Here is an 18,510-nt window from a genome sequence, read left to right on the forward strand (position 1 = left end):
TGCTGGCTGGAGGATGTGCAGCATCTTAAATTATCTGCAGAAGGATTTCTATGAGAGTCGCATGAGATGCAAATGATTGTCACATGGTGCACTGACAAAATGTAGTGCCACATTTGCAGCACCATGGTCAGTGGTGCGTGCTGCTAGCAGGCAATACTAGTGACTCTCATGAAGCCCACTGGAAGCTGGTGTGTATGCAAAGGGCCATGTATGTTACTGTTATCCTCAGGCATGTACACAGTGGGATGTGTGTTGCTGTCATATGGTGTGTACACAGAGCAGCATGTATGAACAGAATTGGGATTGCTGTTCGTGTATGGCTTCAGCAGAGGATGTCGAAGGTATGGCCACCCACCAGCTGTGTATATTATCTGTGGTGGTATGTTGCCAGGGAATGGCCAGATATGCCATCTTCAGCTGAAGTGTTGGGTTCATATCCAGTTTGATCCTTTATAGCTACTGGACTTTTTTCCAAGGGCCCAACAGGTGAAGTAATGGCATGCCTTCAGTACAGAAGTTGTGACAAATAAGATGTCAGCAATGAAATCTGCAAAGAATGCCCACATTTCCATACAGCACACCTCTTTGGGGAGCAGATGCTGTGCAGCTTCAAGATACTGCAAATGCTACAAATAAAGAAGGCAAGTCTGCTCAGCAGATTGACATTCTTAAAGCAGTTCACAGATAAGGAGGCGATGGTGTGGTTCACTTACTTGCAACATCCCATGAACATGATGATAAAACTCATTCTACAGTGTGCTAGTTTGACCCTGATGTGGAAACATACCCATGTCAGCAGGCTAGAACTGGACAAAATTCCATAAACTCTGGTCACTTGTCAGCTGCACTTGCATACAGTCTCTCACCCTGCACGAGGTCTTGGGTGGATGGAAACATTTTTACAACCAGTGAACTCAGCAAAACAATGCAACATGTTCCACCAACTTCCGCAGGCTCGTATGCAGAATGTCACTAGTTCTAAGAGTATCACCTAAATGTGAGATCATATTGAGCAAGCAAACTATGGTCTCCCATCTGACACCACCAAAGGGAGACATGCAGGGTCCTTAACAAAGTCACAATGCCAAAGAACAACATGTTGGTGGCAGAATGCAGGGCTGTAAATGCCCTCCATGAGGACAATGACATAATCATTTTCACAACTGTCAAATGCAGTCCAGTGCAATGATACTGTCATGACCATATGACTATTGGCAGAAGAATGATATACCACTACAGGATCTGGCATAAGAGTAAGTAAAGAAAGGTTTTACATCAGCAGTGACAAGGGCGTTCAACTCACTGCTCAGCATCTCAGGACTGGACAAGGATATGGCCAGACTGTTGTATGTTAGATGTCCATTACAACTTTGGCTTTATGGCATCCAAAAAATATACAAAGAGGAAGTTCTTCTCTGTTCAAGAGTTAACACTAAAAATTTGCCAACAGGTAGCACAGCCAAACACCTGGCACACTTGAAAGAGTTAATGAAAATGCTTCATGAGATACAATCATGAGCCAAACCATTATCACCAAATACCTACTGTGATGTTGGAGACCACCTGGTGACATTGTGGGCACATGACACAATAACAAAAGTGTGTAAGCAAAGCGGACACAGATGGGAGGTTACCCTAGCAGAGATATGGGCTGCAGATGAGTAAATCCTTTGAGATGAGCAACTTTGACAAAGGGCAGATTATTATCATGCAGAGACTGTGAATCAGTATCTCAAAAATAGTGAAGCTGGTCAAATGTTCACGCACTACTATCATGAGCATCTACAGAAAGAGGTAGATGGACAGTGACACTACCACTAGGCACTAAAAGGTTGGATGTCCATGACTCTTCTCTGAATTTGGGGCTCAAAGGCTTGTCTGCACTGTAAAGTAGGGTAGACGGTGACCTGTGTCATCTCTGATGCTAGAGCACAATGCTGGTGCACACAGAAATATTTCAGAGCACACCATTTATCATACATTGTTGAACATGGAGCTCCACAGCACACCACCCCCACATGTTCACATGTTGACCCAATGACATTGTCATTTATACACTACTGGCCATTAAAATAGCTACACCAAGAAGAAATGCAGATTATAAACGGATATTCATTGGACAAATATATTATACTAGAACTGACATGTGATTACATTTTCACGCAGTTTGGATGCATAGATCCTGAGAAATCAGTACCCAGAACAACCACCTCTGGCTGTGATAATGGCCTTGATACATCTGGGCATTGAGTCAAACAGAGCTTGGATGGCATGTACAGGTACAGCTGCCCATGCAGCTTCAACACAAGACCACAGTTCATTAAGAGTAGTGACTGGCATATTGTGACAAGCCAGTTCCTTGGCCACCATTGACCAGACGTTTTCAATTGGTGAGAGATCTGGAGAATGTGCTGGCCAGGGCAGCAGTCGAACATTTTCTGTATCCAGAAAGGCCCGTACAGGACCTGCAACATGCGGTCGTGCTTTATCCTGCTGAAATGTAGAGTTTTGCAGAGATAGAATGAAGGGTAGTGCCACGGGTTGTAACACATCTGAAATGTAATGTCCACTGTTCAAAGTGCCGTCAATGCGAACAAGAGGTGACCGAGACATGTAACCAATGGCACCCCATACCATCACGCCGGGTAATACGCCAGTATGAAGATGACGAATACACGCTTCCAATGTACGTTCACCACGATGTTGCCAAACATGGATGCGACCATCATGATGCTGTAAACAGAACCTGGATTCATCCAAAAAAATGATGTTTTGCCATTCGTGCACCCAGGTTCCTAGTTGAGTGCACCATTGCAGGCGATCCTGTCTGTGATGCAGCGTCAAGGGTAACTGCAGCCACGGTCTCCGAGCTGATAGTCCATGCTGCTGCAAACATTGTCAAACTGTTTGTGCAGATGGTTGTTGTCTTGCAAATGTCCCCATCTGTTGACTCAGGGATCGAGACGTGGCTGCACAATCCATTACACCCATGCGGATGAGATGCCTGTCATCTCAACTGCTAGTGATACGAGGCCATTGGGATCCAGCGCGGTGTTCCGTATTACCCTCCTGAACCCACTGATCCCATATTCTGCTAACAGTCATTGGATCTCGACCAACGCGAGCAGCAATGTTGCGATACGATAAACCGCAATCACAATAGGCTACAATCTGACCTTTATCAAAGTCGGAAACGTGATGGTACGCATTTCTCCTCCTTATACGAGGCATCACAACAACGTTTCACCAGGCAATGCTGGTCAACTGCTTTTTGTGTATGAGAAATTGGTTGGAAACTTTCCTCATGTCAGCATGTTGTAGGTTTTGCCACCAGCACCAACCTTGTGCAAATGCTCTGAAAAGCTAATCATTTGCATATCACAGCATCTTCTTCCTGTTGGTTAAATTTCACATCTTTAGCACATCATCTTCATGGTGTAGCAATTTTAATGGCCAGTAGTGTAATTGCTGTGTGCATGGGACCATTGAGATTGAACCACTGATCAATGGAAATGTGTCAGCTCATTGGGTGAATCACATTTTTGCTACACCAATTCAATGGTCAGCTCCACAATTGCTGTCATCGAGGTGAATTGTGGCTCAAAATATGCAACATGACAAGGACATAGGATGATGGGAACATTATTATGCTATAGGAGAAATTCTCCTGTGCTGGCATGGGACCTGTGGTCGTAATCGAAGATGCACTGACAGCTGCAAGCCACCTGCATCCCTTCATACTTGATGTCTTCCCGATGGCACTGTCATCTTTCAGCAGTATAATTGTCCATGTCTCAGAGCCAGAACTGTGCAACAGTGGTTTGAGGAGCATTATAGTGAATTCACATTGATGCCCCGGTGACCAAATTCACCTGATGTAAATCCTTTGCGACCCACCTGGGTCACTATAGGGCACTGTCACTGTGTGCACTAATCAGTGGCCCATTATTCACATAAATTACAAGACCTGTGCATAGACATCTAATGCCACAATCTCCACAAACCTACCAACAAACAGTCAGTTCCCTTATAGACAGAATCAGTGAGGTATTTTGTTCCAAAGGGAGACAAACAAGCTACTAAAAAAGTGGTCATAATGTTTTGGCTCATCATTGTAAGGATCCATTCATAGTTAACTTCATCACCATGCCTGTCTTCACAGAGGTACCACTAGAAGATTCCTTTGTATTACTAGAAAGTAACTTTGACAGCTCCACTGTGAAACTGTTTCGACATGTACTCATCACCACCTACTTCTAGTATGGGGAAAAGTTCTGTGAACAGATAGCTGGGATCACCATGGGATCCCCTCTAGCATCAGGTATTGCTAATCTATATGTGAAACATTTCAAGGAAACAGCACATCTGAAACCAAAGGCATTCTACAGATATGTGGAAGACACATTCATGGTTAGGCCCCAAGGAGGAGGAAATCTACCAGAATTCCTCTGTTGCCTTAACAGCATACAAAACAATACCATGTTCACTGTGGGTGTGAAAAGAAATAGATTCCTACCATTCCTAGACATTCTGATAAAGAAGAACCATGATGGAATGCTGAATGATTCTAAAGGTAGAAGACACACATAGAAATTTGACATAAATGCCAACAGCTGCCACCATCCAACAAAATGCTGATCTCTTCTCACTACCAAGTACACATAGTGTGAGCCATAAGTGACAAGGAAAGTCTGCCAAACACATTACAGGATCTGTGTGAAACCTTTTACAAGAAAAGCTACTTGGAGACACAAATAAGAAGTGCTTTCCAGACAAGCAAGAAGAAGAAAGAAAACAATCAAGAAGAAGAAAACAAATCCTTGATATTCTTTTCATACACATTGGTTTTGTTGACCATAATAAGTTACCAGTGAGTTACACAGCTCTTCAAAAGGTAGGGTAACCAGGTCCATTAATGGGGACAACTTTTGCAGCAGATGGAACAATTCCGGCTTAGCGTACTATGAGAAAAAACCTTGCTGGAGCTCACTTTGTACTACTTTAAGTGCTGTGAATTATTTGCCTCTATTATTCCATATAGAGTGTAAATGGACAAAGTGGTGGTGATAGGGATGAGACCCTTAGCTACTGTATTCCAGTGTAAGATAGCTGCTGACATATGTCCATCTGGTGGTCGTACCACTCTTCTTGAGGTGCCATCTGAGGTGCTAGTTGTTGTTGTAACAGGGTTATTTGAAGTTTTTTTGCTCTAACAGCTTAGCCAAAGCTGGGTCCCTCTTGAAATCCTTTTTCAATTGTCAGTTTTAGTCTGAAGGTTATTTCCATAAACAGAGTCCAGGTCACAATGACGTCAACGATAGTGTGCGAAACATGAAGCAGATGGAGCACGGAGAGAATTAAACATAAAGTGCCTGTTGCTGATTCTGGTTGACATTGTATACAGCCTTGGATGGACAGAACAACACAGTGCTATTGTCAGGGCCTGAAGATCAGCAGCACCCTTTTGACTATGTTCTGAAAAAAGTGGGAACTAACACTAAGTTGGAGGTGTCTTTCACACTGTCATTGGCAACTTCCATAATCAGCGCCATATTTACATTTGCTGGCTATACACCTGCCTTGTCAGTGCCTTTGCTGCTGTTTTGGTCTCTGTGGAACTAGGTCCATATTTTCATCATCTTTTTCTGTCTGGCACAAAAGATTCCACTTACAGTATATAGTAATAGTAATATTTAATGTAACCATAACAACACTATTCTTATAATGTAGAGCAAATAATTGTGAAATCATATTTTATGTCTCATCTTGAGATATGCTGTTTGTTTGGAGAGTGTAAAATATTTATCTATCCGGGTGCACCCGTACTGTTGGTGAAAGAAGATAAAAAAATAATACTAACTATGATATTTTTGTCAGATAGGCTAGTTATTTTTAACTTGTCATCTTCATCCTTTGACTGAATCAAAATCATTTACAACTAGTTATGAAACTAATTTAGTTCATAAAAGTTTGCTTTTACCTTGCAGATTCCCCAAATAATTTTCCTGACATTTGATGGAGCAATAAATCTAAATAACTTTGACCATTACATGAAAGTATTCGATCCAGAGCGGAAAAATCCAAATGGCTGCCCAATTCGTGGCACATTTTTTGTTGCTCATGAGTACAGCAATTACAACATGATACAGAAGCTTGCACATGAAGGTCATGAAATTGCAACTGAAACCATATCGTGAGTATAAACCTATGTAGGCAAAGATTCTATCATTTTGCAGTACTCATTGAAGCTCTAAAATATTTTTATAGTAATGTTGCATTATGTTTGTTATTTCTAGACTTCAGCAAGGTCTCCAGGATAAAGGATATGAGGAATGGGTTGGTGAAATGATAGGAATGAAAAAAATACTCCACCATTTTGCAAACATTTCAAAGAATGACATAGTGGGAATGAGAGCTCCATATTTGAAACCAGGCAGGAACACACAGTATGAGGTGAGGCCAGGTTTCAATATTTGTTATAATACAGCCCCAGTTAAAAAAAAAAAAATTCATATTAGAAGAGTGATTAAAAAGTGAACTCATGATTGTAATCAGATATGTCAAAACTCACAACTAGAACCTATAATTAGTACTTTCATGCCTGCAGAATTTGAAGGGTGATTAATTACAGGTACTTCAAGACTTTGGCTATATTTATGATAGCTCTGTTGGAATACCACCTCTCAAGGTGCCTATATGGCCATATACACTTGATTATAAGATACCACACGAATGCCGTTCTGGAACCTGTCCATCGCGTTCCTTTCCAGGTAAGTCTTTTTTAAAGTGTGTACAAGTATCTCTATCACAGTAAAATAGAAGAGGAGACAAATCAACAGACCATTATCAGTGTTCTTAAAACTTAAAGAGAAATACAAAGCACTCCTTTATAGAAAGTATGCATGTAACACCTGAACAACCAGAATATTATTTACTACAATACATATTTGACAGTTGCAATTCCTATTGTTTCCGTTAAGTAATGAAATAGGTTCCTGTCATGAAATTTTGTAGAGACAGTTGTAACGCCAGTGAGTGTCTGTCTACTGTTTCACTGATGATTTTGGTGTGAAATGAAAGGCTGTCTATTGATGTATCATGATATTTTTGTAGTGGTGCATCTAAAATGTGCTTTTATCTGGCTGCTGCTGGAAAATTACTCTTTATCTCTAGCATCTTCATTCTAATCAGAAGTGTTTTTGAAAAGCAGAAATGATGCCAATCTTCAAGCTTGAAACATGGGTTGTTCAACTAAAGAACAGTAAAGAAATTAAGATTCTAAATAAGTTCAAATATCTTAGTGAATCCATAACCTGGAATTTAAATGAGAAAGCTTCAATAGAGAGCAGAACAACTAAACTGAAACAAACACATGGAACACCAAATTCAGAGATGGAATTTTTCCAGGAAAACTAAAGATAAGCAGGGTGGCACCAGAGTACAAGAAAATAGCTAAGGGTGACCCCCAGCAATTCCATACAAGTTTTACTGGTATCATGTCTCTCAAAAATCCTAGAAATGCTTATGTGTAATACATAAATTGATTATCTGGACAAACATAACATTTTTGTATCATCACAGCATAGTTTCAGAAAGGGAAAATCTAGAGACCCAGTGACTATCAGTCTGGCAGCTTACATTGTACAGTCCTCAGACAAATAAAAAGTTGTGTCTTCAATGTTTCTGGATCTCTTCAAAGCATTCAACACTAATGACCATGAAACACTGATAAGAATGTAGGAAAACTATAGCATTTGAAGGCAAGCAGGAGGGAGGATACAATCATACTTATGCAACAGGAAACAGTATGTATCAAAACAGAACACATACCAGTCAGAAACCAAAGCCATGTAATATGGAGTGCCACAGGGATTGCTCATGAGACTATTGCTATTTAGGCTGTTCATTAAGAGAAAGAGAAGAAAGTATTGTATGCAGGATGACATGACAATACTGATAAGTGAATACATTCCTGCATATATCACAGTTCAATGGTTCTTGGAAAATAAATTGGTTAGATATCTAAAAAAGATGATGTATGCTGTATTCAGAAACAAAGAGAAGGCTGTATACATGAGTTTAGAGATGGATGAAACGAGGCTGTAAGAAGCAGAATGCACTGGGTTCTTAGGTATTACTGTGTCTAATGAAACAAAATGGAAACATCATATCAGTTCTACCTGTAGCCCCATCATATTCATAATGAAGCAGATATTGCAGTATGTAGACAAAGCTCCTGAGTACACCATATACTCTCATACCTGCAGTGTGGAGTGACAGTGTGGGAAAACTCAAACATTCAAGAAACAAAAAGATTATTCACATTTTAGAAAGAATACTTTTGAAACATACAGAAACTGCTTCAAAAATTTAGGTGTCTTAACTTTTACAACTTTGTACATGTATAAAACAACAATATACAGCATAAAACATAGTGCACTGTGGATTACAAATGCTAGTGTACATACCAAAACACATGGAGGAAAAATGATATACAAAGTATATCCCACTAACTGACAATGCTTGACAAAGGCCCTCAGTATTCAGGCATCAAATTATCAAGAATTCTATGTAAAAACCTCCATGACAATGTACATGGCACCAAATTTTGAGAGAAATTCAAAGACTATTTAGTGGAAAAGGCATTTTGTAGTGTTGAAGAGTAGTTATCACATTACATTTCTATGTATTGTATCAATGATGTTATGTTATACACAAAATTGTTAGGAAATAGGTGATAATGAATGTTTTCTGTTTCTGATGTGTCCTATATTACATGTACATTTACTGTACACAATGTAATTCCACAGGCTCAAATAAAATTCAGCTCATTTCAGACACTACCACTTTATAGTTAAATGTGAACCAACATTATTCAAGTTGAGCAGCAAGTCAAAAAATGATAAACTAAGAAGCCAGCCAGAAGAATCATCAAAAAAATCAACATAAAACACCAAATAAATGAATATTGTAGATTGTTGCATAATTATGGGGTGGTGTATCATGAAAGTGAGTCAGTAACAGATACAAAATGAAAAGCGAGGATTGCCTTTTTCTGTCATGCATCAAGATTATCAGAAACCAGGCTAGTGAAACAACTATTTAACTGATTCTAAAAGATCTAAGTTGATTTAGAGGTGTTAAATACAGACAGGAAAATAAAATTTTTATTTGATCATGAATGTAGTAGTGAGTATATTTTTATATCATGTAATTACATTATATCCCTAGTATACTGTAAGTTACTGTAAAACTAAGTATACCATTTTCATATTGTTCATTTTTTTTAAATTTTGTAAAACTGTCTGGGTGAGCATTGAGCAAATCTTCCGGTAGTTCTTTTCACTTCTTTACTCCTCTACCAACATAAGAACGTTTACCTACTGCATTGTTGTTACATAAGTTTGCACTTATTTTGTACTGATGGCCTTTCCTTCTCTTACCTATTCCATCAGTGACCAGTCTTTGTCCTATGTATTCCCATGTAGCCTCACCCACATAGTCTTCCCAGTCCAGCTTTTGTCCTTTGCTTGCAAGATTTACCATATCAATTTCTTAATCATTTCCATGACATTAGTTCTTCTTCTGTAGTGCCCCATCAATATAGCTGGCTGTCCTCCATTTCATTCCTTCCATCTGCTTCAGCAGTCTTCACTGGGGCTATCATAACCTAGTAGTGTACTCAAACAGAGTCTCACAAGTGATATGTAGGCTTTCTCCTTTATACCCTTGCTTCTGCCTTTCAGAATCCCCATTAATATGTGCAGAGATTTACGTGTCGCATTTAGTGTCTCACCTATGCGAAGTCCCCACTGTAGTTTTCCAGCACACAGTATCACATCAAGGTATCCTCCAACAAACTGAAAATAGAGAAGAAAAGATGATTCTGAGGAACAGAGAGGCAAGGCTTAAACAAAAATATTTAAATGGAAACAATACACCGCTGATAAAGAAGGACAGCCATGCTGAAAAAAAGTAGTCTGATGCATTCTTACTTTCATCACATTGTTTTGCTCAAAAAATGCTTGTGGCACCAGTACTTTCATTTTATTCATGATCACCACTGTCATTGTCATCATGACATTCATTTGTAGGCAGTCTCCATCCTCATGAATCCTGTTGTTGTTGTTGTGGTCTTCAGTCCTGAGACTGGTTTGATGCAGCTCTCCATGCTACTCTATCCTGTGCAAGCTTCTTCATCTCCCAGTACCTACTGCAGCCTACATCCTTCTGAATCTGCTTAGTATATTCATCTCTTGGTCTCCCTCTACGATTTTTACCCTCCACACTGCCCTCCAATATTAAACTGGTGATCCCTCGATGACTCAGAACATGTCCTACCAACCGATCCCTTCTTATAGTCAAGTTGTGCTACAATCTCCTCTTCTCCCCAATTCTATTCAATACCTCCTCATTAGTTATGTGATCTACCAATCTAATCTTCAGCATTCTTCTGTAGCACCACATTTCGAAATCTTCTATTCTTTTCTTGTCCAAACTATTTAACGTCCATGTTTCACTTCCATACATGGCTACACTCCATACAAATACTTTAAGAAACGACTTCCTGACATTTAAATCTATACTCGATGTCAACAAATTTCTCTTCTTCAGAAACGCTTTCCTTGCCATTGCCAGTCTACATTTTATATCCTCTCTACTTCGACCATCATCAGTTATTTTGCTCCCCAAATAGCAAAACTCCTTTACTACTTTAAGTGTCTCATTTCCTAATCTAATTCCCTCAGCTTTACCCGACTTAATTCGACTACATTCCATTATCCTCGTTTTGCTTTTGTTGATGTTCATCTTATACCCTCCTTTCAAGACACTGTCCATTCTGTTCAACTGCTCTTCCAAGTCCTTTGCTGTCTCTGACAGAATTACAATGTCATCGGCAAACCTCAAAGTTTTTATTTCTTCTCCATGGATTTTAATACCTACTCCAAATTTTTCTTTTGTTTCCTTTACTGCTTGCTCAATATACAGATTGAATAACATCGGGGATAGGCTACAACCCAGCCTCACTCCCTTCCCAACCACTGCATCCCTTTCACAACCCTCGACTCTTATAACTGCCATCTGGTTTCTGTACAAATTGTAAATAGCCTTTTGTTCCCTGTGCTCCCTATGCTCACTAATAACTCCATGCCACATGATTTTCGAAAATTACAGTTTATCTGCATATATACTCTTCAAACCACTGTGATATGCAAGCAGAGGGTACTTCCCACTGATTTTTCATTCTAACATGTATTAGGGTTTTCTCCCAATCTCAGAAGGATGATGGTTCAAACCTAAGCCCAGCCATCCTGCTTTAGGTTTTCTGTAATTTCCCTAAACTGCTTAAGGCATCCTTAGAAAGGATATGGCTGCTTTCTTTCTCTGTACTTCCCTAATCTGAGTTTGTGCTCCATCTCTGATGACGCCTTTGTCAATGGGACGTTAAACAGTAATCTCTTCCTCCTCTTCTTCTATTTCATTGCGTATGGAGTGTGGTAAGAATGATTGATTAAAATGCCTCTGTGTGTGCTGTAATTAGTTCAATTTTGTCTTCTTGGTCTTTACAGGAGAGACACGTAGGAGGTTGTAGTATATTCCTAGATTCCTTACTTAAAACTGGTTCTTGAAGCTTTGTAGGTATGCATTTGCAGGATAGTTGGCATCTATCTTAAACAGAATGCCAGTTCACATTTTTCTCACCATCTTTGTGACACTGTCCCATGGGCCACAAAACCTATGGCCATTTGTGCTGCCTTTCTTTGGATGTATTCAGTATTCCCAGATGTCTCTAGCATCTTCTTTCTGATAAGTTATGTCATTCTTCAGTGTATTCATGCAACACAACCTATAAACATTCACTAATGAATTTTCTTCCTGACACACAGTTGTCTATAGTCTATAATTCATTAATGAGTATGAACTTAATGTTAGCATCACCTTTTATACGTGAAACAATCATGAAGAATGCAATCTTAGGTCCACATACCTTTGAAATGTCATTGCTTCAATCTGGATCCCTCACTGACTGCCAGAATTCACTGTTTTAAAAGTTTTGTCAATAAAAGTAAAGTGAATGCTATAGTTACTTTCTTAAAAAAATGTGTTTATCACAAAAGCCAAATAACAAGGTGATAATGACAGAAAATGCAACTAGATTTAAAATCAAAATGATGATGACAGCAATTCTAATGTATCGTATAAGCTACCATAAAGTGTGAAATATTGACTTCAACTACCAAATGTCATCTGCCAGTGAAAGAGGACTTAACATTTTTTAATGACAAATTTGGGGGGAAAGAACACATATTGCAGTTGAAATGGTATTGGAAAGTCTTGGGTGGAACACAAGTGATGGAAAGAATAAAGGTTACCCTTGTGGTCATTGGAGGAGGCAACCACACACTCCACACTCCTTCTACCAAACAGTCTCTCCCTCCTCTGTTGTGTCACCCATTACCCACCCCTCTCCTTTATGTTGCTGACATTGTGCATGTCACATGCCTATCCCATACACCTACTGCCACCTCCTCACACATTCCTTCTCCACACATCAGTTGCCCGCTTCTGTGCTAGCTACACCTTCTCAACCCTCCTTCTGCTTCTTGCCTCATTCTCCCTCTACACTCCAGAGAAAACAACACCTCACTGCAGACCATTTGTCAAACTGCAACCCCAGCATTGTGTATTTGGCACAACGAAGCTGCTGCACAGAGAAGAGAGAGAGAGAGAGAGAGAGAGAGAGAGAGAGAGAGAGAGAGAGTGTGTGTGTGTGTGTGTGTGTGTGTGTGTGAGGGGTGAGGTACTGACACCTGACACCACTGAAGCTGTGAAGGCAGGGTTTTAATTGTACCTTGGTAGCTCAGTAGTTCACTTATTAAGAACGTTGCTCCAAAAGAAGCAAATGGGCACACTCAAGTAACATTCCAGTATACAGATTTAATCTGTCTTTTAGTTTCATAGCAAAAATGTTCAATAGTATTTTCTTATGAGACACATAACTTTCCTGATATATGTGCAATAATTTCTTTTAGGAGTCTGGGAAGTGCCATTGAATGCTCATTATGTAGAAACATATGAAGGAGGTCATTGTCCTTACCTTGACCAGTGTGTACTACACAATCATGATCCTGATGAAGTTTTTGAATGGCTCAGAGAAGACTTCAGCAGATATTATGAACAGAACAAGGCTCCTTACATGATGCCATTCCACACCAACTGGTTCCAAATAAAAGAACTTGAGAGAGGTCTGCACAAGTTCCTGGACTGGGCACAAACCCTGTGAGTAATATACATAACTTACTGATATGATGTGTCTATTGTCTTTTACACTGCATTATAAGAGTCATTCACGTGAGTAACTTTAATGTAATAAGAATTTAATACAATCCATACAAAACAGTCTGGCAATACATTTTTATCAACTTGATTAAATATTATCAAATATGATGATCTTTATTATTCTTACTATTTTGTGAAATCTGAGTCCTGTCACATATCAATACAAATTTTTTTTTACAGGAAATTAATACTGTTTAAAACAAAAGAATACTATTTAGTTGCAAGTTCTGAAACAGTAACAACTAGAGTAAATGTAAAATACACAGAGGTTGTAAACATGAAAGAAAGAGATGCACATATGCTGTGAGGGAAGAAGAGTAGAGGGGGATAAAAGCTATGGGTCAAAGAAGACAAATGACATAGTGTTGAAAACAAAATAAAAATTTACCAACAGCCGAGTTTCATACGTGGTGTGTCTAAAAAGTTCGGTGAATGGTGTCAATCTCAATGGAAACTTCACGCATGTGTGTGTGCATGTGCATGGGTTTCAGAGACTTGAGGAGAATCAATACATGGCATGCACTGCATGTGACTGGCTATATAAACAGACTGCAACCAGTTGAACATAGTCAGTGTGAGAGGAAGTGTCACAGCACAATGGAGCAATGTGAAACATCAATTTCTGCTATGAAGTGGGGAAGACTGCAATGGAGACACGTAGAATGTTGATGCAGATGTTCAGGAGGGAAGCCATGAACGGAAAATGTGATTACAAATGGTTTAAACTCTTCCATGAAGGGAAGGAAACAGCTGAGGATGAGCCACATTCAGGTCAGCCATCGACAAGCAGAACCCCAGAGAAGATCAAGAAAGTGTGACAAATGCTGGCACGAGATTGGCAATGGACTCTCGGATTGATTGTGGAGGAATTGGGCATCAGCAAGGACATGGTGCACACCATCACTCGGGATGATTGGGGTAAGCAGAAGATCTGCTCCTGATTTGTGCCGCACAAGCTCATAGACTTGCAGGAAGCAAAATGGATGGAAACTGCTGGTGATTTCATTTCCATGTGTGACCAGGATCCATTGCTTCCGAACACCATTGTCACGGGAGATGAGACCTGGTGCTACCAGTTCAATCCAGAATCAAAATGGCAGTCGATATCATGGTGCTTACTGTCTTCCCCGCGACCAAAAAAACACCATCGTCAAAAGTCCAAGGTGAAAAACACTGTTGATCACCATCTTTGACAGTCATGGACTGTGCGGCTGGTCCCAGCAGAGGTTCGAGTCCTCCCTCAGGCATGGGTGTGTGTGTTTGTCCTTAGGATAATTTAGATTAAGTAGTGTGTAAGCTTAGGGACTGATGACCTTAGCAGTTACGTCCCATAAGATTTCACACATATTTGAACATTTTTGAACCATCTTTGACAACAACAGAATCATCCACAATGAATTTGTTCCTGCTGGTCAAACCATTAATGCTGCATTTTACCAGTCTGTTGTGAATTGATTGCTACAGCACATCTGGCAGACTTCTACCTGTTTCCCTGCTTGAAGGGGGCCATGAAAGGTGAACGTTGTGCAGACACGAAAGCCATCAAAGATCGTGTGACAGCCATTCTGTGATTGATTCCACAAGAGGCCTTTGCTGATAGTTTCCAGAAGCTGTACGAACATTGTCAAAAGTTTTCATTTGATGTCTGATAGCATTCACCAAACTTTTTAGACACACCACATATTCCAATTACTGGTAATGGACAGCTGTTGAATAGTAACTTAGTGCAAATGGAACCGAAAGATAAACACAGGCAGAAAACACTGAAGAAAACCTGGAGAGGACAGGGAGACATGGGAAATAAAGTTTAATATTATTAGTGAGAAATGTGATCGAAAACATATAACACCAACTTGTATAAAACAGGATAACTACTAATGTAACTGAAGTACTTGCAATCATTTGTTTTGCACAATATCTTCAAACATAATAGATAACACAATTTTCCATATATTGTGTAAACATAATGTATTATGTAAAAAATATATATAATGCATATACTCTATTTCCTAATTAACATACGCTTGAAATTTCAGCCCAGATGTGTGGTTTGTGACAATCACACAAGGTCTGATCTGGATGACCGATCCACGACCAGCAAAAGAATTAAACACATTTGATGCCTGGAACTGTGCAAAACGGGAGAACATTCCTCCGCCACCATGCAATTTGCCAAATTCTTGTGCACTATCATTTAAACCAGCAGAAGCAAATATCACATCAACTAGGTAATTTTATTGTGGAATGCTTCCATACACAACTTTTTCTTTCATGGTGTTATATTTTTGTCTGCATTAGTCCACAGTTTATTTGTAGTTTTTTTGGTAGTCTCATTAAACTGTCTTAATTATTTACCAGTTTGTTTAAAAAGGTGTTGATATTAAATAATTTGTTCAAAAAATTCCAAAAAGGATGTATATGGTTTTCAGAAAGGCTATCTTTTCTTCTAACAAATTATATTTACAATCACTGATAATGCCAATCTTTACAAATTACTTTGTCATGCTCAAATTTCACTATAACATAAGTACAATTCCTTTAGTACAGCAATGGAAATATTTTTTAATTTGTGTGTGTAATTTAAATTTGGTTGTTACTTTATCATTACCCATCAAAGATTATCTTGTTGATCCAGTCACATTATCTGTTTTGCACCATTCACAGTCTCAGACTGTAGCCACCACAGTTAATTTAATTTAAACAATTGTATTTTATGTATCAGTAGTCTGGGTCTACTCTTTGTCTGTTCATTTCCAAGAACTAAATGTCATTTAATAAGTTATTTATATTTTATTCATGTCATAACATACATTTTACAAATCATATGATCAGACTGTACAGGAGACATGTCAGTTTTTGCCTTATGATGTCCATAGTTACATAATTTTCTAACACATTTATTTTAGCAGCACAGGTTTATGTTGAATGCAATAGTATTATTAACTTGTTTTTCTTATGATGTACCAATACATTAATTTCTGCATACGCTATTATACACAACAGTACAGCATTAAACACTGACACTGTTAAAATCATCATCTCATTATTCATAAATTCTTCAGTTGAGTAATAGTATTTGAAACAAGGTGGCTTGTAGTTTTCTCTCCAGTGAACGTGTTTCCAGGCTCAGCACATCCCTGCCCTAGAGTTCATTGTAAACTTTCATTCCCATGTACTGGAGAGTCTGCTAGTGGAGTTTTGAACAATGTTTTGGAAGCATGTAATGTTTTTTTGTGTCTAGTGTTGTACATATGTTTGAAATGGTTTTCTTCAGTTAGCTCACAATTTGAGTGTAAAAAGATGATACATCTCAAATATGTACAATATAGGAATAGATAATATTTTTAGCTTTTGAATAATGGGTGCCAGGATGCTCTTCAAGGGACAGTACACATTTTTTCTAACACTTCTTTTTTGAAGTAGCAGGGTTCATGACATATAGCTTGAGTTCCTCCCAAAAATTAAACAATACTGATTTATGGATTCAAGCAACTGTGGTACGCTACTTTCCTGGTGTTTGTGTCTGTTGCACCAGATAGTATATCGATTGAAAAAACCAAGGCTGTTTATTTTAGTAGCTAAATAATCTATGTGTGCTTGCCAGCTTAGATTTTTGCCCGAGTTTAGTCCCAAGAATTTGATAGTATGAGCTTCTTCCATAATTTTATTTTTATGTATGACACTGATTTTTTGATTATTTGGTTTTAAATTGTGTAAACAGAGTATTTGAAATGTTAATTTTAAGGCCATTGTGCTGAAACCATGCGCCTAGGTTTTCTAGTGTGCGTATCACACCACACAGAATTTCTCTCTCATTTTCTTTTTGAATAAGTACTGTACAGTATCATCAGCAGACATGACTGTTTGGGCATTAATATTGAGAGTAAATCATTTATGTAAAAGAGAAGCAAGACTGGCCCTAATATTGAGCCTTGAAGGACTCCTTGTGAAACTGTATCCCACATAGATGCTTTTGCTTCCTGTTTGTCAGATGAGACCTGAGCCACAGCAGTACATTTTGTGTGATGCTGTATCTGCCTGGAGTGATTAATTGAACTGAGTCCCTTCGTGAAGTCACAGAAGATACCTGCCACTTTATTGCTTTTGTCCAGTGATGATCTGATTTTTTCAATGAATTCATTAATTTCGTTCATGGTGCTTCCCCATTTTTGGAACCTGTATTGGTTTTTTAGAATAACATTGTTTCATGATAAAATGTGTTATCTGGACTGCAGCAATTTTTTTCAAATTCTTGATAACACTGGGAGGATAGAGATAGGACAGTAATTTCCCATACCCTCCCTTGAACATTTTTTGAGTAGCAGTCTTATCTCTGCATACTTAAGTACATCAGAGAAACTGAGTTGCTCAGATAACTGATTATTAAAGATGGGGGTGTGCTACTTTATCATACACAAATTTAATTACTGTGGTAGTTATCTGACCCCACACTACAGCATTTATGTTTTATAAGGACAAAATAGTGTTTTTTACATCTTCAGCTGAAACTTTTACTAAATGTCATAAGGGGTTCTCTATTCTGGTCCAGTCCATAGTTATTTACACTGTTCTGATATGTAGTCACATCTACAGTAAATTTTGCAAATTTACGAGAAATTTATTAACACACTGAGGTATCTGAACAGGGTTCCAAACAATGTTGTCATTTTGTTGTATTTTTGAAATTTCCTAATGCTTAACAGTTGTATCTAATTCAGATTTAATAACATTCCACACTGCCTTACACTTATTCTTATGCCCTAATATGAACTTCTCATTAAACATTATTTTAAAAAACAACTTTGTAACATCTCACATAGTTAATAAAGTGAGGATTTTTATTGCATTTCAAGTCTTTATGCAGCTCTAATTTCCTCGCACTAGGTATTTTTAAGCCTGGAATAATCCAGTGTAGTTTACTTTTGCCTTTTTGTGCCAGATCCTAGACAGGTTTGATTCTTTGAATGCCTCTGGAAAACTTATTAGAAATGTATCAAAGTTCTCAGTACTTGGCACACCATTATCTACAGGCCATTTTACTGCATCTGTCTTGTCACAGAACAGGTTCAAGCTCTTTTTACAAAAGTTTCTTCATAAAACCTTTCTTAACATTTTGTTTATTTCTTCCTGCCAGCTGAATGAACAATGCAAAATGACCAGAAATTCCTA

General features: G+C 38.6%; 1 protein-coding gene across 1 annotated transcript in view; it reads left to right on the forward strand.

The window, feature by feature from the left end:
- The window catches only part of LOC126416379 (chitin deacetylase 1), a 216,981-nt gene that overhangs the window by 185,953 nt on the left and 12,518 nt on the right, over positions 1-18,510 (forward strand). The window contains exons 5-9 of the mRNA XM_050084059.1: positions 5,988-6,193; positions 6,297-6,453; positions 6,632-6,770; positions 13,035-13,281; positions 15,378-15,569. Of these exons, the coding sequence (XP_049940016.1) occupies positions 5,988-6,193; positions 6,297-6,453; positions 6,632-6,770; positions 13,035-13,281; positions 15,378-15,569 (941 nt within the window). The remainder of the gene's footprint in view (positions 1-5,987; positions 6,194-6,296; positions 6,454-6,631; positions 6,771-13,034; positions 13,282-15,377; positions 15,570-18,510) is intronic.

This window comes from Schistocerca serialis, chromosome 8 (assembly GCF_023864345.2).
Source record: "Schistocerca serialis cubense isolate TAMUIC-IGC-003099 chromosome 8, iqSchSeri2.2, whole genome shotgun sequence".
Taxonomy (NCBI): Eukaryota; Metazoa; Arthropoda; class Insecta; order Orthoptera; family Acrididae; genus Schistocerca; species Schistocerca serialis.